A 26,219-nucleotide genomic window follows, 5' to 3' on the forward strand; every position below is an offset into this window, starting at 1 on the left:
GTAACTGTAGGAATAAAATAACAAACTGTGACCATGTGCTCATGTTGAGCTTTGAAATTAATTATTCCAAATAAAATTGAGCGTTGCCCAATGTGTACCCATATAAGACTGCATTATCCTTATTCAAGGACCCTCCAGAAAATACTATCCTGAATTTAGTACACATTTTCTCTACTTTTGAAATTTTAAACATTTTTTTTCTGTTCTTACGGTTTATATTCTAAACAAAATATTATCTTTTAAAACTAAACTGATAATCTAGTATTTTAAATAGACAGACTTCTGACATTTATTTTTATAACCAATATATTTGAACTTTTCTTCACCATCCTATTTTTTCTTTATATATTTTATATAAGCTTTTCTGTGCTGTTTATATTTGTTTTCCTCAATTATCTTGATTTCATTGAATTTTATTAGTTCTATATTCCCACTTTAATGGTCTGAAAATTATAGATACCATCTGTAGTCTTATTTTCCTCATAAATTCCATAAAAATCAAAAACTGAATTATTTCTGTAACGTGCCTTTTGATCATTTTACTAAAATTCATAAGATTACATTAAAAATTAATGTAATTGTTGCTTTTATGAGTAACACTGTATGAAACTGTCTTACCAAAGGTATTCCAAACAAACCAAACTCCAGCATTCCAGTTATAGACCATTCCATTTGTTCCCATGAAGCAGTATTGTCTCCTAACCAATGTGCAGCATGTCTTCCAGATCCAGCAAATGTTGAGCGGGTAAGAATGAAGCTTCTCTTATTAGGAAAAACTTTTTCTACAGCTCTAAAAATACAACCAAATTAATAAATAAAATTTATGTTTAAAAATAAAGTTGGTATTTAAATTCTAAAATTTCATAATTCCAAAGCCATGTGATATAGTTTGGCTGTGTCCCCACCCAAATCTCATCTTGAATTGTAACTTCCACAATTCCCACATGTTGTGGGAGATACCCGATGGGAGGTGATTGAATTATGGGGGCGGGTCTTTCCCTTTCTTGTGATAGTTAATGAGTCTCATGAAATCTGTTGGTTTTAAAGAAATGGGGGATTCCCTGCACAAGCTCTCTCTTTGCCTGCTGCCATCCACCTAAGATGTTACTTGCTCCTCCTTGTTTTCCGCCATGATTGTGAGGCCCCCTCAGCCATTTCGAACTGTAAATCCAATAAACCTTCTTCTTTTGTAAATTGCCCAGTATCAGGTATATCTTATCAGTAGCATGAAAATGGACTAATACACCATGCCATAATATTTATAATAATTATGTCACAATTTTATATCAATTTTGTATTTCGCTGTTAATATTTACTTACTTAAATATATTCTGGTAAAATACAGTGAAAGGGAATTTTTAGAAATCACCAAATTTTGAATGACTCCAATCATCCTTTACCAAATTAAATAAACACATGCATTTGGTATCCACTCAACACTTGGTTTTGAAATATACTATTAAAAGTAATTGAATTCCCTTATAAATAGAAAATATTATACCTGAACTTGAATTAAATACACTTTTTGTAGCGCGGTGACTCCAATTATATATTCATTTCTACATTTTCAAATATTAGCAGGCAAGATTGGGCTAAAACTTACGTATTTAAGAGAATTTATTTATTTATTTTTAAGTTTCTAGAAGTTAACCACTGTCCACAACTACAAGTATCACTCATGTTACCCAACTATTACTGATAACATTTTCATAATTGGAAACAATTAGGAAATGTGTAACTATATTCTCAAGTGCTTTTCCATGTTATAATCTTTATTACATTGAAACATAGCCTGTTTTTTCTTTCCTAAGATATATTAACTTAAACACTGTTACATGTAATACTCTATTGAGTTTACAAAGTAAATTAAACTAACACCATGAAGACAGTGGTTAAGAGTTCTGGTATCAGTATGATTTAGGACCAGAAAAATACAAATTTGAATAAACAATCACACCTGTTTAATTATGAGAAAATCATAAGTATATTGAGAACAATATTTGGTTTATTGACTATTATATCATGGGACCATAAACAATGCTTGAAAATTAGCAGATAATGAACATATGATTGTTTTCTTCTTTTGTTTTATATCATATTTTATAAAAACATATTAGAAAATTACTTAGAAAGATATTAATTAGAAATCTACATTTTAATTAAAATATTTCTTTTTGAAAAATAGTTAAAGATCTGTTCTTGGGGCAATATTTTCCCAGGCCAATTGTGAGATGCAAGCTGAAAACACAGTTATATTCAGAAATGGTAAAATTTTTAACGATAATTTAAATCTAGGAATCAAAAAAAGGGTCTCAGTTAAATATATATACACATACATTTATGTATATATTTATATATATAAAAAGGGTCTCAATTAAATATATATACATATATAAATATATATACATATGTATGTAAATATATACATATAATATATATTATATGTATATAAATATATATACATATGTATGTAAATATATATATGCACCCATTTATATATATATATATGTATATATATATATATAGAGAGAGAGAGAGAGAATCATTCTTTTTTTTTTTTGGAGACTGAGTCTAGTTCTGTCACCCAGGCTGGAGTGTAGTGGCACAATCTCGGCTCACTGCAACATCTGCCTCCTGGGTTCAAACTATTCTTCTGCCTCAGCCTCCCAAGTAACTGGGATTACAGGTGCCTGCCACCTCGCCCAGATAGATTTGTATTTTTAATAGAGACTGGGTTTCACCATGTTGGCCAGGCTGGTCTCAAACTCCTGACTTCAGGTGTTCTGCCTGCCTCGGCCTCCCAATGTGCTGGGGTTACATGCGTGAGCCACTGCACCCAGCCTACCATGTCATTCTTAATAAATGAGTCCCAAATTCATGAATATTAGTAACAGAACTGATATTTTGAATGCCATAACTTTTTAGCTGGCATAAAATGTTATCTTTCTTTTTTTTAACTTTGCTATTTCCTAACTATTAATACATTGATAAATTATCAAAAACATTTTTAAGCAATAAATATGAAAGAAGTCTTTGAATGAAATTGCACTTACTGCTCTGTGGCTATAGCCATGCTGTACCCATAGAGGCTATGAACATCATACTCTTTCCCCCAGTTCTGCACAGCATCCATGCAAATTGTTTTGGAATACATGAGTTTGTCAAGAATGTCTTTGAGAAAATACATAAGAAACATTTCTTATATTTTTCCATTATAAACGTTATAATATATATTTTCCATTATAAATGTTATATCCCTTTTCTTTTCTGCTACGAAATTCCATATTTGGTCAAAAATAATGAAAAAGGACAATTCAATTAAACCTAATTAGGTCCTCATCTTTCACTCCTGCTAAACTTAGATTAACTATTAGATTTATGTTTACACTGGTAAATACTCTGTTTCCTAACTTCAATAACAAATAATTTAATTTTAAAAATAACCCTTAGCAATATAGAAATATACCTATACCCAACTATATTGTACATCATATATTTATGGACCAATTTTAAAGCCTTATACTAGATTAGTCTATTTAAATATAATCCTAGGCAGAAAATATTTGGCTGAAGAAAAAATAAACAAATTGATTTTATGGTTTTAAAACTATACCAAAAATTGTAATTTAGAAATACATGTTAGAAATTACCAGTCAACTAGAAAATTATTCTCAATTAAAACAGTAAATAGATAACCAGATAAATTTTACCTGGAGTAAAAGGTGGATAATTCAATTTGTTGACATTACATCCTTTTGTTGAACCTTGAATAAAGCTGGAAACTTCATTCATGTCCTGAATGGATACAAAATGAAGAATAGCAGATTTTACATAATTATAAATCCTATTAGCAGAAACTCTCTAGTTGTTGGAGAATGTTTTATATAAGATAACCATAATGCTCGTTAATTCCTAGAAGATAAATATAAGCTACCAACCTAAAAATAAACAGAATGTCTATATCAGATAAGTATCTTAGATGGGGTAAAGAGATTTTAAACAATCAAAATGTAGTTCATGTATCTAGTTTTGATTATATATATATATTACATTAATTATAAGTCTTAAGTCATTTCTAAATAGCTGTTAGTCTTCTCATTATGAGTCCATTAATATACACATTCCTTGCATATTCATTGATTCAATATATTTTGTTTCATTTAATCTTTATCTAGTTTCTATGATGTGCTAAGCACATTGCTAGCAGCAAAATTTGCCTACCAACAGCTCCTATACACTCATAAAAGAATGAAAGTTTTAAAAAGGCAAATAGCCTTTAGTATTTTAATTAAAATAGTTATAGCTTCACAGAATCTCTGAAACATTCAGAGAACCCCAGGTAAGCACAATCACACTCTGAGAACCAAGACTTAAACCACTCTTGAAGAAATAGTGGTGGGATATTACGTTCATGGATTTTATAGCCATTTTAACATAGGCCCCAATCTCGTCCCACTACCTACTAGCTATGTAACCATAACCCAGTTAAGTCTTTGCACTAAAAAAGATTAAATTTTATAAAATCATATATCACAGCACATATACTCAAGAAATATGCATTCCGTCTTTCTTCTCTGCAAACTGTGTCGAGGACTTCCATAAGCCTCATTTTTCACATCTCTATAACAGTCTCCTTTCACATAAAGGCATCACATTTAGTCACATCCTTGTCTGTGTTACTTTTATTTCCCTCAGAAAAAGTAGATTTTCTTAATTACATTTCCTTTTCCCCATCCACATCATGCCCATATTTTAAGACTCACTGCTTTTCACCTTCTTGAATCCTTCCCCTCTTATTTCAGCTTTCAATCCTCCCTTTAACCTTAACAATGCTATATTAACTTTGCAATCATTAAACCTATCTTTCATACTGCTTTCTGAGACTTCCCAAATAGATAATATTTATCAACAGGTTAGAAAAGATCTGAGACTGATGGTCTCACTTAAAGACACTAATACAATAATTTTTAAAAAACATGTAATGGTGAATCATTTGTATTGTAGTCATTTGTTTCATAAAATTATAACTATAACTAGACATACTTATTTAGTTTGCAAAAGCTTCCCTAAATACTGAGTTCCTCTGACCCAAGCACACTCAATATGATTATTCATCTCTATTATTCTCAAAACATTCTCATAAAAGTTTCTAACTATGGATATAAAAAGAAGCTAAGGAAATTTGATACATGGAATTGAAATGATAAATTAATGGTGCTCAAGGGAAAAAAGAATAGATTTGTTATCATGACACATTTAATCAGTATATATTTCCACTTCCCAAATGTTTTCAGAGTAAGCAGAAATGAGAGAAATTAATATAGTTATTCCAAAGTACAAAAATATCTAAAGCTACATTGAGTTATTTTTTTGAAATTGTCTGGAATGTTATATTCAATTTTGTTTCCTGTGTCCAGTAGAAATTAATAATGGTATACCATAGTTATACAGCAAATAAGTGTAGGTAAACTATGTTTTTCTTCATGATTCCACCAATAACATTAAATTTTTAAAAAACTGCTATTGAAATGTATAATTTGGGAATAGTGAGCTGCATTATTTTAAATTTTAAAAGCGTCTTTTTCTAAACAATTTTAACATCCAAGTATATAATATAGTTGAGGAATTGCAAGGGAAAAACACTCAACTATGATATTAATATCATTTCTATTTGAGTTAAATATGTGTAAATTTGCCATAAATTTCACAAAATCTTTCATCACTGAAAGTAAACATTATTACGTAATTTAAGGATAAACACATTTTTAGAAAAAAATTTAGTTTTACTGAAAATAATTTTAAAAATATTTAAAAGTTTTATTGTATGACTATTTTAACATGATTGAATCAGAATGTGATTATTTTTCCAGCTCACAATAAAAGGGAAAATAGTTTCTTGAACCAAGAATATAAATTACTAAACTACTGAGGCAAAAAATTTTTTTCATAATTTTAACCATATTTTACATAAAACATGACATTTAATATTTTAGTAACCTTCCTTAAATATGTCTAAAGTATGTCTATATAGCAAGATTGTATTAAATTAAACTTACTACCCATATTTTAAAAGAATTTATCTATTGTAGTGTTTTTTAAGTGGCATTTTGAAAATTATAAAAGCATTTTAATTCTCTAACTTATCCAAATGATTTAAGTGAAACTACAGTTATTTAATATCATATACCAGTGCATTAAATTAAGATTTTTAATATTACAACTAGTAGATTTGGAACATTGTAGTCATGAGGCAAAAGCCTCAGTGGATTGATAGTAATAAGAACATCTAAAGATATGTAGGTATCATTCAAATCATCTTAAGTCTATTAAAAACTATTTTTTGAGGCCGAGACGGGTGGATCACTTGAGTCCAGGAGTTCCAGACCAGCCTGGCCAACAATGCAAAACCCCGTCTCTACTAAAAATACAAAAATTAGCTGGGCGTGGTGAAGTGCACCTGTAATCCCAACTCCTTGGGAGGCTGAGGCAGGGAGAATCTTTTGAATCTGGGTGGCGGAGGTTGCACTGAGCAAAGATAGCGCCACTGCACTACAGCCTGGGTGACAGAGCAAGACTTAAGTCTCAAAAAAAAAAAAAAAAAAAAATCGTCAACTTTGTTTCTGAGAATGTACCTCAAGCTACTTTAAAATTCCTAAAAATTGTGATAGTGATCTGACGGCATTTTATACTCACATTTAAACTAAATCTAAATAAATACAGTCCTGTTTTTAAAAGAATTTATAAAAGAATTTCATTTTTATAAGATTCCCATGAAATGTAGAAAGAATATAACCAACTAAGCTTCTAGTTATTTGGATATGTAAACTTATTGGGACATATCTTCTTAATAAAATTTATGTTTCCAAATACTATATATTAAATTATTCAGTTTTTTCATTGAACAATTTCGCTGATTAGATTTTTAAGAATAGAACTAAAATAACAACATGATATCAAAATATGTATATGTATTCAAAAATGGAAATGGCATTTTAATTTTTAACATATTGACCAACACTTTTGTTTTGAAATCATAGCTTTGGTTTTAATTATACTAAGTACAGTAGGCTTTTGTTTCTCAACTGTTAGGGAATTATTTCATAAATGATGTAAAAAAGAGAATTCAAATTTATTATATTTTATACACAAAAACTATACTTCAATGACAATTAAGCTCACATCATTTCCCAAAGTGATTTTAATATTTAAACCTAAAATTCACAAATATTAGCATGGAAACTAAATTATAAATCTAGTACATTATAAAACTATTTTTATACTTGACATAAATATAAAAGCTTATCAGTTGAATAACAACTTGTTTTAGCTGGATCAGAAACAATAATCTGAAGAAAGTGAAATAATTAGATAAACCACTTAGCAGTGTAATATGGCAAGTATTTAAGTAATAGCTAAAAGTAGAATATCTACTGTTTATCCATGATATGCATTAGTTCACTGATGTTCACTGATCTTTGAAATTATACTGCTTTTTATGTTGTGTTTTTTGTTTGTTTGTTTAAGGCTTAGTTACAATGCTTCTGTGGCAGTGTTGGAAATACTCTGCCTTTCTCAAATAACCTTCTATCCCACACTTTGGAGGTGAATTAGGAATTTCAGTTTTCAATGAATGCAAGAAATGCAATATTCTGTCTTTTTATAACACAATCAGGCTCTGTCTCACTATTCCTACAGTATTATTTATACTTGTAACCTTGCCGTAATCAAAGTGGCTCCTAACTAGGAAAAAAATAAAAGACTAAAGAAACTTTCAGTACAGGTTAAATAATATAAGAACTAGAATTTAAAATAAAGCTCAAGATCACAGTAAAATTTTTTTATTTCTACCAATTGCTAGTTATTAGTGGTGTGATATCATCGATTTTATGTTAAATAATGGAAGTCTTTTCATCTTCATTTTGTTACTGTCATCATAAGAATTCTAAAGATTATGCTAATCCTTTACGCAAATCCATGTTGTCAGCAGAAAACATAATTTTTCCATCTTTGTATTCCCAACAACATATCTGATAGATATATGGTGCAAAATAAATATTTACTAACTAAATGGTTGATTGAGTTAATAAATAAGTGAATAATTAGAATAATGATTGAATCAATAATGAGCACTTAAGGAAAATAGAGATGGTGTGGACCTAAAAACCAAAGAAAATACAGTCATCCCTAGTGTGTCCATTATGTATTTTTTCCAAATTCTATGCAGTTGTAATTTAGTTTCCATCCCCAGCAGCAGGCCATCAATAACTACAGATACACAACTTTATTTAAAGAAACTCTTAAACACTTGTATTTTTTTTTTCTTTTTTGAGACAGAGTTTCACCCTTGTTGCCCAGGCTAGAATGCAGTGGCACCATCTTGGCTCACTGCAACCTCCACCTCCCAGGTTCAAGCAATTCTTCTGCCTCAGTCTCCAGTGTAGATGGGATTACAGGCATGTGCCACCAAGCCTGGCTAAGTTTTGTATTTTTAGCAGAGACGGGTTTTCACCATGTTGGTCAGGCTGGTCTCGAACTCCTGACCTCAAATGATTGGCTCATCTCAGCTCCCAAAGTGCTGGGATTACATGCATGAGCCACCACGCACGACTGTATTTTTCTTTAATAAGTTTATGAGCAAACTAGGATTTTGTTTGTTGCTTTTTTGAGATACAGTAATACTTAACCTATTGCCAATTTTTATTTGTTCTTTTCCATAGGTTACTAAAGAGAAGTCTCTAAAGGACAGGGGCTTATTCAGATCATATTGCTGCTGTTGCTTGACTGTGATAAACTTTAATAAATATTTTGTTAATTGCACTGCAATAGGCTTATCACCAAATCTTATTAACTAATTTTCAGGTAAATGATTAGTCATAAATGAACAAAACCTTGGATATGGAAATAAAATTTATTCTATAAAGTGTATTGCTAAAAAAGAAAAACCTTGATTGGCATTTTTTGTTTTGTTTTTTTTTTCTTACTTATGCACATGATGGGTATATTTATACATTCTAGGAAAAAACATTATAGTAGCTTTAAATTTTATGTTGAATACATCAGAAAAAAATGTATTTTGTTGACTTAGTGATTTTTACAGATAAATAATTTTATGGTCTTTGACCAAAATCATTGGTTTAAAATAGCTACTTACAATCCAAAGTCCATCATATTGCACTTCTTGATGGAAAATACTGCATTCATTTGCCCACCAATCAATGCAGTTTGGATTAGTGAAATCAGGGTATACTGTTAATCCTGGCCATACCTAGAAGAACAGATCATTCACATATATACATAAAAAATAGAAAAATAAATAAATGGAATTTCAAATTAATGAAGTTAAGAATAGTAAAAAAATTAAAGTTATTCGGCTTCTTTAGGTGTATGTGACTCATATATAAATTTACAAGAATATCATGACTATTTAAAATGCATTTAAAGAAGAGCAGTAAAAAAAAAGGTGAAATCATGAAGCATTTCGGAAGAGAAAAATTATCAGAACATGGTATAAGGCTGCTATTTTGACTGTAAATTTGTTTTTGAGCATCCTTGTAGGATAGCTTAATAAATACACAATAAATATTCGATATAATATATTTTATATCCCACAAAAGAAAGCACATTAGCTTATTTCCAAAGGTTTATGCCTCCAAGCAATTTTAAAAAATGTCTTTTATGTTTATTTGTATGAATAAACATGAATATGATACATACTGGGCACTATTTCAAGTACTTCCATAATTACTAACATATAATCTTCATTAGAATTTTTGAAAGCAGGTACTATTTTTATCACCACTTAACAGATGAGGTAGGTACTGTAATTAAAGTCGTTTTGCAGATTAGAGAAGTGATGCCCAGAGAAGTTAAGTAAGTTGTTCAAAGTCAAACCACTAATAACAGGTACAGCAGCAATTTAAACCCAAACAGTCTTACAGCTGAGTCCATGCTGTTAAACACTATGTGTATTATGCTGTCTTCTTCTGATTTAGGCTTCTTGAAATTATTTTACATTATTTGACTTATGACTTACAATAATCACATTAGGCAAGGAGAATTTAATTTCAGATAAATTGAGATAAATTATATTGTTTTGTATCCAAATATTTCAAATTGGCTGTCTGATCCATAAGGAACAAAGCTGATGTTAACATGTATTCTGTGAAATATTAATTAAGGGTAGGAAACTGTGTGGGCTTTCTTTTTTTTTACAAAAGGAGTTCATCATTATTTAAAAGACTTTCACTAGAAACTTTAAGTTGGATGAATGTGATAAGAATGAAACTTACGGCAGAGAGACAGAGCAAAATGGCTGAAAAGAAGCTTCCAGTGACCATTCCCCCCTGCAGAAGCATCAAATTGAACAACTACCCATACACAAAAAAAGCACCTTCCTAAGAACCAAATTCAGGTGAGTGATCACAGTACCTGATTTTAGCATCATATCAAGGCAAGAATCATTGAAGAGGGTAGGAAAGAGAGTCTTGGATTGCATATACCACCCCTCTCACATTCCCTAACGGTGCCCATGGTGCATGGAGGGAGAATCTGTGCACTTTGTGAAGGGAGAGCAAAGTGATTGTGGTCCTTTGCATTGGAACTCAGTGTTGGCCTGACACAGCAGAAAGTACAAAGGGGCAGAAATCAGCCTACACCCATAGATGGAGCATTTAGAACAGCCCTAGCCATAGCCTATGAGTCTGCAAGAGCCATGGCATTATTGGGCTTGAGGTGCCTCCTAAAGCAGATACAGCTGCAGTTAACAAAGACTTAGATCACAGAACCCAAGTCCCTTAGAATACCTGGAAAGCCTATCAATAAGGATGGGCAAAAACAAGCCTAGACTGTGAAGACTACAATAAATACCTAATTCTTCAATGCCCAGACATTGACAAACATCCACAAGCATCAAGACCATCCAGGAAAACATGAACCCACAAAACGAACTAAGTAAGTTACCAGAGACCAATCCTGGAGTGACAGAGATATGCAAACTTTCAGACAGAAAATTTGAAATAGCTGTTTTGGGGAAATTCAGTGAAATCCAGGATAACATGGACGAGTTCAGGGTTCTATGAGATAAATTTAATGAAAAGATTGAAATAATTTAAAAGAATCAAGCAGAAACTCGAGCTGAAAACTGCAATGGACATACTGAAGAATGCATGAGAGTCTTTTGATAGTAGAATTGATCAAGCAGAAGAAAGAATTAGTGAGCTCGAAGACAAGCTATTTGAAAATACACAGAGACAAAAGAAAAAATGAATAAAAAACAATGAAGCATGGCTACAAGATGTAGCAAACAGTCTCAAAAGTGCAAATCTGAGTTATTGGCCTTAAAGAGGAAGTAGAGAGAGAGAGAGATAGAAAGTATACTGAAAGGGAAAATGACAGGAAACATCCCAAACTTAGAGAAATATATCAATATTGAAGTACAAGAAAGATATAGAACACCAAGCAGATTTAACCCATAAGAGACTACCTCAAGATATTTAATAATTAAATTCCCAAAGGTCAAGGGTAAAGAAAGAATGAAAAAAGCAGCAGGATAAAGGAGACAAATACAAAGGATCTCCAATATATCTGACAGCAGACTTTTCAGTGTAACTTTACAGGCCAGGAGAGAGTGGCATGACATAATTAAAATGCTATACAGAAAAAAAAAAAGAAAAAAAAAACTTTTATCTTAGTACAGTATATCCAGTGAAAATATCCTTCAAACATGGAAAAGAAATATAGCCTTTCTCAAGCAAAAAAGCTGAGGGATTTCATCAACATCAGACAAGTCCTATAAGATATGCTAAAGAGAATTCTTTGTACAGCATTGTACAGATCATCCAGACAGACAGAAAATCAGCAAAGAAACATTGTCTTTAATCTTTAGTATAAACTGAGTGGACCTCATAGATTTTTACAGAATATCGTATCCAATGGCTACAGACATTCTCCTCTTCAGCACATGAATTATTCTCAAGGGTAGACAAATGTCAAGCCAAAAAACAAGTCTTAAAATATATTTTTTAAAAAATTGAAATCGGCTGGGCGCGGTGGCTCACGCTTGTAATCCCAGCACTTTGGGAGGCCAAGGCGGGTGGATCACGAGGTCAGGAGATCGAGACCACGGTGAAACCCCGTCTCTACTAAAAACACAAAAAAATTAGCCGGGCGTGGTGGCGGGCGCCTGTAGTCCCAGCTACTCGGAGAGGCTGAGGCAGGAGACTGGCGTGAACCCGGGAGGCAGAGCTTGCAGTGAGCCGAGATTGCGCCACTGCACTCCAGCCTGGGTGACAGAGAGAGACTCCGTCTCAAAAAAAAAAAAAAAATTGAAATCATATCAAGTATTTTCTTCCACCACAATGGAATAAAATTAGAAATAAATAACAAGAATAACTTTGAAAGCTATATGAAAATATGAAAATTAAACAATATGCTCCTGAATGACCATTGGCTCAATGAATAAATTTAGGAAAAAATTGTACAAATGTTTTTAAAACAAATGATAATGGAAACACAACGTACCAAAATCTATGGGATAAAATGAAAGCAGTGCTAAGTGGAAAAATTATAGCAGTAAGTATCTATATCAAAAAAGTTGAAAAACTTTAAATAAACAACCTAGTCATACGTCTTAAAGAACTAGAAACGCAAGAGCAAATCAAACCCTAAATTAGTAGAAGAAAAGAAAAAATGATCAGAGAAGAAATACATGAAATTGAAAAAAAAAAACCGTACAAAACATCAACGAAATGAAAAGTTGATTTTTTGAAAATATAAACAAAATCAACTAACCTTTAGCTAGACTAAGAATAAAATCAGGCCCAAATAAATAAAATCGGTGATTGAAAAGGAGACATTACAACAGATAACGTAGAAATGCAAATAATTTTTAGAGGCTACTATGAGCAGCTATATGCCAATAAATTGGAAAACCCAGAAGAAATGCATAAATTCCTAAACACATACAATCTACTAAGATCAAACCATAAAGAAATTTATCTGGTATATCTTTACATTTTGCATGACTTCTTATAAGAACTGTTTTATAAATTCTTGGAATATTTTCTTTGTCTAATATCTTTCTCCACAATTAAAATATAAAATTCAGACTTCAAAGCAGACACACACACACACACACACACACACATATGCACATCCACAGAAACTTTATTGTTTTAGAGAAGAAAATTTGAGCAGCACAATTTTAATAAACATATTTTACCTCTCCAATAATTGGTGTACTTCCATCTGACTCATTTATCCACACATGTTGTGCATTTCCCCTCTCATAGGTTGCATATGTTGTTCCATTGGCACGTCGACCTATGGAAATTGCAGGGTCCTAATAATAGAAAGAAGAAACTATGCAAAATCTATTAACTTACACATGTGTAAACACTAAAAATGTCTTAATGTATAATTGATTATTACCAAGATGATGACATATTTCTGTCCATTGTTATGCAAATCTTGCACAAATTGAGGGAGTCCGTTAAATGCAACTTCATCATAAGTAAAGTCTTTCTTGTCTTCCATGTAGTCAATATCAGTGACCTGTGTATCCTGAAAGTCAGAAGATTGTATTTCAATATATAGTACTGAAAGAGCTCTCTACTCAGGTCAATCTTTCATATTATAAACATAACCCTTAAAAAATAAATGAACGTCCATCCTTTCCATTTCACTAAAGAAGCAATTGTATTGTTTGTAAACTGGTTTTTCTAATTATTAAGTACAAAAGCATTAAGTGATTATTCATATTTGTCAGTGATAATGACTAGAATGCATTGTTTTTATATACGTGGATTTCAATGTACAAAAATCAAACATACATTTCAGAAAATTTTTAAAAAATACATAGATTCTAAAATTAAAGTCTATTTTAAAAACTAAATATGATTTTGTTTACAGTGGAATATGTATTTTTGTCTAGTATAACTAACAATTGATTCTTCAAAAGCATACATTTGTAATTTCAGGGGGCAAGGGCATTACATATGAGATAAAATATACTTTACAATTAAAAGGCAGCCTCGTAATTATATTATATAATGTATACAGTAGATATTCCTGACAATTTCCTACAGTTATTATTATGTGACAATATTTAGCTTGATATATATTCCCACGAACCCTTCATTGTACTTACAAATGGTATGCCAGCTTCCCGGTTTCTCCTTACCACTTCTTTCACTACATCTAGTGACTTATAATTCCAGCGACTTAGTTGGAATCCAAGACTCCAATATGCTGGCATTGCTGGTAGTCCAACAAGCTTAAAGCAAATGAGCATGTAATTAGTTTGAATAGAAATAAATATATTTAGCATTAATAACCAAGGTTAGTGTGCCTCTTATTTTCTTATATATCTAAAATTCATTTAAGTTTATATAATTTAAACAAACATTTAGTGTTACCTGGATTCGAAACAATTTTCTATTCTATTTGAATGTGTTATGAAATTTTTAACAAGTTTATGTCTTGTACTTCATGTTTTAGTTTGTGTTTAAAAATTAGAAAGTGCAGCATATCAGAAAGTAGCATTTGCCAAGATATGTTTTGTCTATTGTAGAAAGTTAAATAATATAAGAAAAGCAACAAATAAATAGTAAAAGGGAAAATTTTCCACCACACTCCTATTTTCTATTACAAGTCACCATATAAGAAAAACAGGCCGGGCGCGGTGGCTCACGCCTGTAATCCCAGCACTTTGGGACGCCGAGGCGGGTGGATCACGAGGTCAGGAGATCACGACCACGGTGAAACCCCGTCTCTACTAAAAATACAAAAAAAAATTAGCAGGGCGCTGTGGCGGGCGCCTGTAGTCCCAGCTACTCCGGAGGCTGAGTCAGGAAAATGGCGTGAACCTGGGAGGCGGAGCTTGCAGTGAGCCCAGATCGCGCCACTGCACCCCAGCCTGGGCGACAGAGCAAGACTCCGTCTTAAAAATGAAAAAAAAAAAAAAAAAAAGAAAAACAGAAAAGATGTTTAAAAGTACAGAATTTCTGTTTCCTTACATTTTGGCAGTTATCTATCTCCTGGTTTGCAAAAATGTTAATAAAATATATGTTCTGCAATGCTCCCACCCAGTTATCGCATAGGCTCTTTCTTATTCACATGCAGTGCCTCAGCTTCATTTCTTCCTCCTGGGGACAAATAGATCGCCATCTCTTCCTATTTCTGTAATGGCCCAAGCAATCTCAGTGCAAGAGAATATCAGTGTCACATTACAACAGATGATATAATTTTGCACATGGAAATTTGGATGTAACGTGTTTTTTTTTCACTAAAAACTGAGTATTAGGTTATATATGATGCATAATCATGCTTGACATAATAAATTTTCTTTGCTTTAGGCTTTTATATATATTATATATCGATATATATTATATATATGTATATTGGATCCATGATTTCTCCATGATGTATATGTAAAAAGCTACTGGGTAACAATCAAAAAGAAATTAATTACTCATGTTGGGTTATTGTTTTGTATTCAAATGAAATACTAAACTTATTTCAAACTTGATATCAAATAAACCTGATATCAAATAAAGCTCTCAAGAATTAGTATGTTTTAAACTATACTCCTAAACACCGTATGTTCCATAGAATTAAAGATTTAGACATGTGATTGAAATTTCTTCTCATATATGTGTGAAGAATCAACATATATGTTGACATAAATTTTTTCTCATATATATGTGAAGAATCAACATATATGTAACAATATTGTTTTTGAAATAGTTTGACATTCTGCTGACTTTACTTAACATGTGGGAAATAGCTATGGCAACTGATGTTTGACAATTGGAATGTCAAAGAGTATTGTTTCTCTCTCTTGTTCATGTGATAACCACACACAAAGCCTAGAACTATAATTATGATTTTATGTTACAGATACTGTAAATTTTGTGTGCTTCTTTTCTAAATTTTACATTTATAAACAGAAATTTGGGAATGATTAGACATTGTAAATGATTAAACTGCAAAAATCCTTAGCTGCTCTCATTTCAGCTTTTTGGATCCTAATTTAAAATTTTTTTATAGTAATCAATTCTCTTTTGAGATCATTTTTGCAAATGGGAATTTTATGTCAAAAGGTATATCAAGAAAATACGATTTTTAAAATAGGCATAATCTTAAATTTTTATACCAATGAAAATAATTTTCTTTTCCATTATAGCAACAGGAATCATATATATCAACTGTTAGAAGAGAGAAATTACATGAAAGTTTTAGAATCATCTTCAGTGTAGGTCCTGGGTTCCCCACCTCTCTAAAGCCCATATTGGGCTCAGGTATACAAGATGTTACTTAATATGTAAATAAGAGTTGCTTAGATAGTAACTTGAGATGTGAAGTTTCAGGCTGGGTTTCAAACTCAACTTTCTGAAGTCCCCAGGATAAGAGCCGATTTTCCTGGAGTTTACCTGCTATGAATTTTTAGCTAGATTCATTGGTCTTCTCACAACTCAGTTACCTCTAGGATTTTGACCAAAAGGATATATGACCTATACATTTATTGCCTATCCTCAATGTTAAATAAGATAGTTCCTTTTGCTTTATTCCATCAGATAAAGTAATGAATAAGTAAATATTTAATATTCAACATCTCGGTGAAATCCAATTCTTGAACTCAGCTGCCTAGAAGTAAGAAATTTTGAATTCAGAAACATAGACACTTGAGTATATGTAGAGTTCATTGTATAGGGGGAAAAATCATCTTAAATATGATAAGATTTTCGAAAACATTTAGCTAAGAGGCCCCTACTATGTAAAATAAAGTCATCTAAATATGTGGTCATGTTAGATGAAATAAAAGTATGCAGAAAAAATTTTATAAAATAGACCTGAAACACACCTGTTGATACTGTTGAACTACTTGTTCTGGCGTATCTCCTAGAAAGATGTAAAAATCCAGAATGCCACCGGTAACTCTATATGTTACTATTGGAGTAGGCTGGATAAAAATCTCTGCAAAACAAAATTGGTGAACTTATATGTAATTAGTGAAAGGGATTATAGCAATTAATTGCAAAGTCCATTTAAATTAATTTGTATTAGCTACATTATTTTACAATATTTTTAAATAATTAAGAAATAATGAAATATTGAATGCAGGAATAACATAGGAAAAAAGTAAAACGCCAACATGTCTGAGGCCTATAATAAAATATCCCAGCTATTTTCTTTCACAGATGGTGGCAAAAGCTCCCCTGGATATGGCGCTGTAAAGAGTTAGTTGCAAAGGATTAGTTCTCTGACAACCGAAAGATTTTTCTCTAAAACTGCATTTTTAGTTAGTCATTTAAATTGAAGATTATCTGAAAGATCATATTATCACATATTAATTGCTAAAAGATAAAGTGTCAAAAGTTTTAACTTAACTTTTCTAAATGTAAGACACAGTAACTGACTGGATAACCATGTAATAAACTGATCCTGGCTGAAATGTGATTAATTTCTTTAATTTTTTGTTATCACCAATTCACCTATTAGATATTACACTCATAATATTAAAAAATAAAATACTACATTATATGAATTATGATAAACTAAAAAAATACTCTTTTTTCTATTTCCATAGACATCTTTTTTGTTTTCATTTGTAGTGGCATGTTTACTTATCTCGACAAATGAGATTGTGGGAATGAAAAGGCAAATTGGCATGGATGTGTTTCAATATTCCTTTGAAAGGAAAATAGAGTGCCTGAATGCCACAACATAGCATACTCTCCCCAAAATAGATGCACTGGCATGCAAAAATTGATTTTGTCTTTAATTTCAAAATCTTCATATAATAATTTCACATGTTAATATTAACTATAATAGAGTTTACTCTCACACACAATATGCATGGTTGAAATAAAGAGAGCAGTTAAAACATTTCGAGTGAAATGTATAAATATATTATCAAATAAATTATTCTTACCCATTGCATTGCTATTCATTAAAAAAACACCGAATGACTTTCCAGATGTATCTTCAATACACATAAAGAATGTTTGATGGCCATATAAATTATTATTATTCTATAAGGCAAGAATTTGAAAATATGATTTTCAAATATATTTAAAACAAAAAGATTGTATATTTTATATGCTCTTCATGAATTAATATGTTGCTATAATTTACTTCTCCTGTTTCCACACTAATTATCTTCACTATATGTACCAATGAAACATTATAGGTAAAACAAAAAACTTCAATCTTTTTAACATTATTAATATTGTAATGTATAAAATATATAACATATATTATACTATTAATATATTACGTAACTGTCCTGTTTATTTTAATTACATTAATTTTAATAACTTATGCCCAGGTGGGTGGATCACGAGATCAGGAGATCGAAACCATCCTGGCTAACAGGATGAAACTCTGTCTCTACTAAAAATACAAAAAATTAGCTGGGGGTGGTGACACACACCTGTAATCCCAGCTACTCAGGAGGCTCAGGCAGAAGAATCGCTTGAACCCAAGAGGCGGAGGTCACAGTGAGTTGAGATAGCATCACTGCACTCCAGCCTAGGTGACAGAGCGAGACTCCATCTCAAAAATAAATAAATAAAATAAAAAATAAAAATAAGTAAAAATAATAACTTAGTCATGATAAGGTAATGGCATGTTTATCAATTAGGCCCATGTATGCCCAAGGTACTGCAGGAGCTTCCAAAATGATATGTACCCTCATAAAAATTTAGTAGCCTGTTTCTTGAGAGCTGATGAGGAGCTGACATGATAGAGACAAACTGGAAATACACTGATATGATGAAAGGAAAAAGACTTCCTGACTAATTGGATATGGACTTTTAAAGGAAAGGATGTATGGAAATTAGCTCTGACAGTCTCACTCTGGTGTTGATTATAGATAGTGATGCTGCGAACAGAGATTAGTAAAATTTATTAATAATGCTGTACCAAATGAAACTCTTTAAAACAACTACTCACTGGTTTGTTTTTGATATAGAAATAGCATTGCCATTTAAAAAGCAATAACTGACAAACATTTGACCCAAATCAATCATGAATCAAAAATATTTTTTAAAGGTATGATGTTTGGTCTCAAAAATCTCACATTTTTGAGCAACAAACATAAAAACAAACATATACAGGAATAATACACTAATAGGATTATTATACTAAGTCAAGTATAAAGATAAAGACTAAGTCCTTATGGGAGAGTTTGGGAGAAGTTCTTATGAGATAAAATTTTCGTTGAGTGCTGAATGATATATGAGTGATAAAGAACATTAAGTTTCAGTACTTACCAAAAAAAAACTGCAAAGATTTGAAGTTATGGAAAACGACAACATATATTATAGAACAGTAAGAGGGCCAGAGATGCATGAGATAATATCTGGTAGCTAGGCAGACATTGTATTATATGAAGCATGTAAAACAGTGTTTGGAATTATTCTAGTGCAATGGCTAGCCATTGATGGATATAAGTACAAGGTGAGTGAAAAAGGAATAATAAAATGCTATCATGAAAGTCAAAATAAAACATTTATAAATTGGAAATCCTGTGAAAACCTTAACAAAATCTGTTAGTCACTGAGTCAATTTAGAACCTATCTGTTGTCCCTCCCAAGCTAAACAAGCTTCTGTATTGGTATCAGTGACATTCAAACAGTGTAGTTGACCAGTTAAAATAAATGCTGTTTTCAAATATGCTAAGATTATCATCTGCTGCAATATAATGATTTTATTTATAACAAGAAAAATAATTTCTTACATCACCAGGAAGTTGGTCTCGAGTAAAAATTGGCCATGTTTTCCAGGATAAATCGTGACGAAATCTCTTATGAACCTGTTCTCCAATACCATAAATATAATCACTTGGAAGACGGGTTGAGATCTGTAAGTACTGGTCAGAGTACACTAAGGGACCAATGCTGGTGTCAAACCTGCACCATAAAAGAAATAAAGAAATAATCTAATATATACACATATATATATACACATATATACACATATATATATACACATATACACACATATATATACATATATATATACATATATACATATATACACATATACACATATACACATATACACATATATACATATATACATATATATACACATGTATATACATATATATACATATATATGTATATATGTATATACATATATATACATGTGTATATATATATGTATATACATATATACATGTGTATATATATATGTATATACATATATACATGTGTATATATATATGTGTATACACATATATATATATACATGTATACATATACATGTATATATATATAAAATGTTCTACCAGATACAGGTTTATGTTAACATCATCCAGAATATTTCATTTTAAACATGCCAGTGGTTAGCTTTGGTCACTTCTTAGAAACACACAAAATACTCCATAAAAGAAATTTGTTCGCTGCATCAACACAATTTTTGCCAATATCTTTCACATCCATTTCTTCCTTTACTTTTCATCACAAGTTCAAAGCATAAACTACCATTATCAATCACATTTCAAAGATGACACAAACTGGGATAATTAATTGATGTTTTTAGGGGTCACAAACTGGTAGGCAGGAGAGCCAAGTTTCAAATCCAATTCTGCTTGCTCTAGGTACTAGATTTTAAAATACAGTATTTTACTGGCTTCCACACTTAAAAATTAAGTTTGAAAGCATTTTTCCCCCAAAAGTTTTACGCTTTATGCAGATGAAATATGTACTACAAGAAATGCTAAATGATGTTTATGATTTGTATGCTTTTACTTTTATTGACAATCAGTCATTGTATATACAGTCAGCCTTCCATATCTGTGAGTTCTGAATTCATGGATTCAACCAACCAGGGATGGAAACTATTTGAGGGGAAAGAAAAGAATGGTGCATCTATACTGAACATATAAAGACTTATTTTTCTTGTCATTCTGCACTAAACAATATAGTATAACAACTCTTTACACATAATTTACATTGTATTCATTATTATAAGTAATCTAGAAATTATTTAAGTATATAAGAGGATGTGCATAGTTTATATGCAAATACTACACAATTTTATATAAAGAACTTGACCTTCCATGGATTTTGGTATACTCAGAGGCGGAGCAGGGGTTATCCTGAAAGCAGTCTCCCATGGATACTGAGGGAGGTCTGTATTAATTGGATACAATATGATGTTTTGATGTACATTATTTGATGATAAAACTAATTAACATATCCACCACATCACCAACTTTTTACCACAAACGTGTAGAATTTATAGTAGTCTCTTAGTACTTTTGCGATATACATTAAATTATTATTTTATTATTAACTATAGTCATCATGTTGATTGGTCTCAAAAACATGTTGTTTCTGTCTAATCCTTTGACCAACATCTCCCCCATTCTCCTCCACTCCCAGCCTCTGGAAACCATAGTTCTACTTTCTGCTTCTATGATTTCAACATGTTTTAGATTCAACATATAAGGGAGATCATACAGTATTTGTCTTTTTGTGCCTGGCTTATTTCACATGGCATTTAATATTTTTATGATTTAACACAAAGTCATTAACAAAAGTACTAAAATACATTTAATAAGAGTAATTGCTGAGATTTAATCTTTACAATTGCTTTATTAACAATTCTTGGGGATACAAGAGCATTTATCTTGAAACCATTCATAGGAAATTACCACATCTCTTGCACCTGCACCCCTCATACAATCATAATGAAGGTGTTCAGTCTATATTGGATTCTACATATATATAAATTATTTTAATATTACTATGGGAAATAACTCCTCTTTGGTCTTTGAATAGTAACTGTCTGATTCTACAAATTATCAACAAAATACGATAAATATGGAGGGGAAAGACACAAGAGCTATTCTAGGTATGTACAAATATATGGAAGGCTAGCGTTGCATTAATGAAGCTCTCCACCTTCATCTTTGTTCAACCTTTATTTGTAGATTCTAATTTATGTTCCAGTATATTTCAGCCACAAGAAACCAAACTCCTTTATCACCATAATTTTTATAAACCTATCCACCTACCCTCTTTTGGGAGGAAATTTATTTCTACTGAAAATGTCATGAAATTAAGACTTTCCAATTCTATAATAATAGAATAAACTTATATAATTGTAAAATAATATACTTACAAAGTTTTACCATTGCTTTTCCTAATAACTTGGATGCTAAATGGGTTTTGGGTAACCGTCACATCATACAATGTATCAGAAACTGTGGGTCCAGTAAACTCTTTTACATACTGATGAGGAACTTCATATCTTCTATTATTTGGATCAGTAATCTGTAAAGATTTAAGCAAGGTAGCATTACTTGATTCTAAACTATTAAATGCAAGTTCCAAATAAAAAATAACGTGGTGATTAGTTTCACAGAAGAGTATTAATCAATTCATAACCTTAATTTTAACATTTTTGAATGGCTATGCACAGATAAAGTGTATAAATTTTAAAGAAATGCATAGAATTAGTTGGTTATGAAGTATTATGTATAAAATTAAGTACAGATTTTTATTGACTGATATAAAAATGACAGTATTACCAAATATTGATTACGGAATATTAGACTTCTGTGAATTTAATCAATCTCAACGCTTTTCAGTGTTTGGGTCCTTATATAACTATATAAAGATAAGAATCTTATCCATAAAGATAAGAAATTTTGTTTAAAAAATTTTGGAGAAACTAAAAAGAAGCACTGAAATAAAGCTGAATCACTGAGAAAAAGAAAAATTTAGTTCCAGTGAAATTATTGCTAAAAAGGTGATATACAAAGAATTTGGTGCTGTTTTTACTTCCAAATCCAAAATATTTATACTAGTAAACTACATGCTAAAAAAAAAAGAAGAATCATAGTTTTTAAAATCACGAATGAAGTTTATAATCAGTGAAAGTATTATGTTGCATGTATACAATACTAACACTTTTCTCAAATTAAATTTTACATTAATCTTCTATCATAGCCTGTAGTTTAAATAATAAAAATTTTCAAATGTTTCTTGAGAATGTTTATTTCCTTCAAGGCATTGAGCTAAATATTTTACATGAACGATATTATTTAAAGCCTCCAAAAATAAGTGCAGAGCACACTATTATTATTCGTATGTTATATTTGCATAAACAATCTGAGAGAAGTGCAGTGTAATTAATCCTTTGCCTTAGAATAAATATTTCTCAAGAGAGAAAATGTATTTGTAGGACGAAAAGTGTGTTCATCAAATGTCTCACTGAAAGCCCCAACTCCCGGGTTCTTGCCATTCTCCTGCCTCAGCCTCCCGAGTAGCTGGGATTACAGGCGCCCGCCACCACGCCTGGCTAATTTTTCGTATTTTTAATAGAGACGGAGTTTCACCCTGTTAGGCAGGATGGTCTCCATCTCCTGACCTCGTGATCCGACCACTTCGGCTTCCCAAAGTGCTGGGATTACAGGCGTGAGCCATCGCGCCCAGCCCATCAAATGTCTTTTGGTATTAAATCTTCGGAAACCTTAAAAACCGAACCTTGAACCGGAAACGATTGGGTGTCTGATTTTGAGTTGTGAAGAGAACACTGTTGATGTCATTTCCAAATAGTGTAGGTGAAGGTATCCTGTTTAATCTGGCTTCAACTCCTTAAAGAATAAAAAAAGCTGCCATGAGTGACTTGATTTATAATGTTAACAATTATTAAATATATTTATGTTATTGTATTTACCACAAATGAGTACTTTTTAAATTTGTTACAATCATGCAACAATAAGGAATTTGAACATTCGCAGGAACATATTTCTTATTTGATTCTATTTAAGGTATTTTTCCACGTTTTCGCTCCAGTTAGAATATATCATATTGAATCATTATGACAGAGGACTTCTTACCAATACTTGTTGTTGTTATTCCTTGAACATTATAACCATGATTATCAACGAAGAAGCACCAAGGAATAAGAGAGTCATTCCATGGGCTCCAGCAGCAGCCTCTCTGTGCACAAATTCCCTGATAAAATATTTTTAAAGGAATTATATCATTAGTACTATCATCAGATGTCCCAGTCTCTATTTTTCCAGTGAATGAATATTTTTAAGTAATCTAATTTTTTCAAATGTATAATATGCCAAAATAGCATTTGCTCTTTTGTTTCTTTTACCTGGAAGAAATACAAGTATTTAATAAATTGAATTAATTACACTGTGTCAGAAATTTATGACCTGAGATGTGATTATTAAAATCACGTATCTATACAAATTTTTGTAAGCTCACGTATTTTAAAGGAACCTGATCTCTAAATAATTGTAATTTATTCTGTTGTCATGGTATTGACATGGAAGAACTGAAATATTTATTTTATACTAATTATGTATCAAGCTGAAACTTAGAGTAGGAGGATGAAAATATGGCCCTGAATTTAAACCCACTTAAAATGTGTAAGGGATTTAATTCTACCTACTTACTAGTTCAATATTTAATTATTTAAACGATTTTTACTAGTTTATGTGCCAGGTATCACAAGTAGTTGCTGCAATTGCATTCAATTAATAAAGCAAAATACTGAATTCTCAGTAATTTTATTAACCATATGGAAATACTATGTGAAGTGAAAGAAAAATTATAAATGCTTATTTATAAATAGTTTAGCAAAATAGTGATGCTATGCATGAACAGCAGTATAATTATAAATCTATGTAAATTTAATAGTGTGACACATTTTCATAATTTAAAAAATTGTAGGATTTTCCCCTTTGCTTACTTTCCATGAAAATAAGTTTTTAAAAGCCTCCATTTTAATCAGCTGAAAGTGTGCACTAACCTTTCTCCTATTTTATCCTCAAATTAAAATGGTATCAGATACACACGCACAAGTAGATAATATATATAGTATATGTACTATATATTTATATATTTTATATAATATTTAAATAGATAAGTATATGTGATATATGTATATTTATTATATATAAAACATATTTTATATATTTATTTATATATTAAAGTATATATTATATATAAAATATATATTATATAAAATACACATATCTTTATTTTTATGTATAATAAATATACATATAGGATTATATACATATATAATTATATATAATATATTTATTTATTATATATACAAAATATCTCTAAACACCATATATATATATATATGTGTGTGTTCGGGTATACATTTATATATTTATACCCAAACACACATACACACATATACATTGCAAACTGGGGTACAATTGGATCTAATAACCTATTAGAGCCTAAAGTGTGTGCAACTTTTGATCTGGCAATTTTATCTCCAGTTATCTAAACTATAGAAATACTCTTAGCAATACAAAGAGACAATTCTACAAAAAAAATTATTTACAGCAGTCTCTATGAAAGATTTGTATATAAAAGTCTAAATACATTTATATAAATACTTCTATAAACACATAAAGGTGCTAAGTTTAAAAAATAAAATGAAAGAAATAAGCACACTATAATCACAATTTAAGTAATTAAAAAATATATAGTAAAATAGGCTTAACGTTAATTTCCTGAAAATATGCCATATTAGTTTCCTATGTCTTTCATAACAACCATGGAAAAGGTGACTTAAAGCAACAGAAATTTACTCTCTCACCGTACTGAAGGTTATAAGTCCTAATTCAAGGTGTCAGCAGAGCCATGCTGCCTCCAAAGGCTTCACAAAATAACTCTCCCTTGTCTCTCTCTAGCTTCTAGTGGCTCCTGGCAATCCTTGGCGTTCCTTGGCTTATAGGTGCATTTTTCCAATTTCTGCTTCCATTTCACATGGCTTTCTTCCCTGTCTGTCTCTGTGTGTGGTTCCTTCCTCTTATAAGGACATTAGTCATTCGACACAGGGCCCAACTTAATTCACTACGACTACATCTTAACTAATTGCTTCTGGGAAACTATATTCCCAGATGAGGTCATATTCTGCGACTCCAAGTAGACACGAATTTTTGGAAAACATTATTTAACCTACTACATATACACACCAATATATTAATTAAAAATGTATATCCCTGTTGTTGCTTTCAAAATATTAGTAATTTTAGTTTATCTTGTGAAGATTTTGATGCTTGTTATTTATGTTTAGTTGTTCTTCCTATTTTTCAGGGTTTTAGGCATTTTCCTCATTATTTTTAATTTCTCATCTAATTATTTTCCTTTTGCCTTCATTTGACACAAACTCTAGCAAATAAAAGTATAATAAATATATCATATTTTAACATATTTTAT

General features: G+C 30.9%; 1 protein-coding gene across 1 annotated transcript in view; it reads right to left on the reverse strand.

Moving 5' to 3' along the window:
* Window positions 1–26,219, reverse strand: part of SI (sucrase-isomaltase) — a 94,649-nt gene that overhangs the window by 63,903 nt on the left and 4,527 nt on the right. The window contains exons 3-15 of the mRNA XM_063620425.1: window positions 23,858–23,975; window positions 23,502–23,611; window positions 22,135–22,286; window positions 19,742–19,913; window positions 17,933–18,032; window positions 16,862–16,974; window positions 14,147–14,272; window positions 13,429–13,560; window positions 13,220–13,339; window positions 9,152–9,265; window positions 3,711–3,795; window positions 3,054–3,171; window positions 619–790 (exon numbers count right to left, since the gene is read on the reverse strand). Coding sequence (XP_063476495.1) covers window positions 619–790; window positions 3,054–3,171; window positions 3,711–3,795; window positions 9,152–9,265; window positions 13,220–13,339; window positions 13,429–13,560; window positions 14,147–14,272; window positions 16,862–16,974; window positions 17,933–18,032; window positions 19,742–19,913; window positions 22,135–22,286; window positions 23,502–23,611; window positions 23,858–23,975 — 1,632 coding nt within the window. The remainder of the gene's footprint in view (window positions 1–618; window positions 791–3,053; window positions 3,172–3,710; window positions 3,796–9,151; window positions 9,266–13,219; window positions 13,340–13,428; window positions 13,561–14,146; window positions 14,273–16,861; window positions 16,975–17,932; window positions 18,033–19,741; window positions 19,914–22,134; window positions 22,287–23,501; window positions 23,612–23,857; window positions 23,976–26,219) is intronic.

Source organism: Symphalangus syndactylus, chromosome 17, assembly GCF_028878055.3.
Source record: "Symphalangus syndactylus isolate Jambi chromosome 17, NHGRI_mSymSyn1-v2.1_pri, whole genome shotgun sequence".
Classification (NCBI taxonomy): domain Eukaryota; kingdom Metazoa; phylum Chordata; class Mammalia; order Primates; family Hylobatidae; genus Symphalangus; species Symphalangus syndactylus.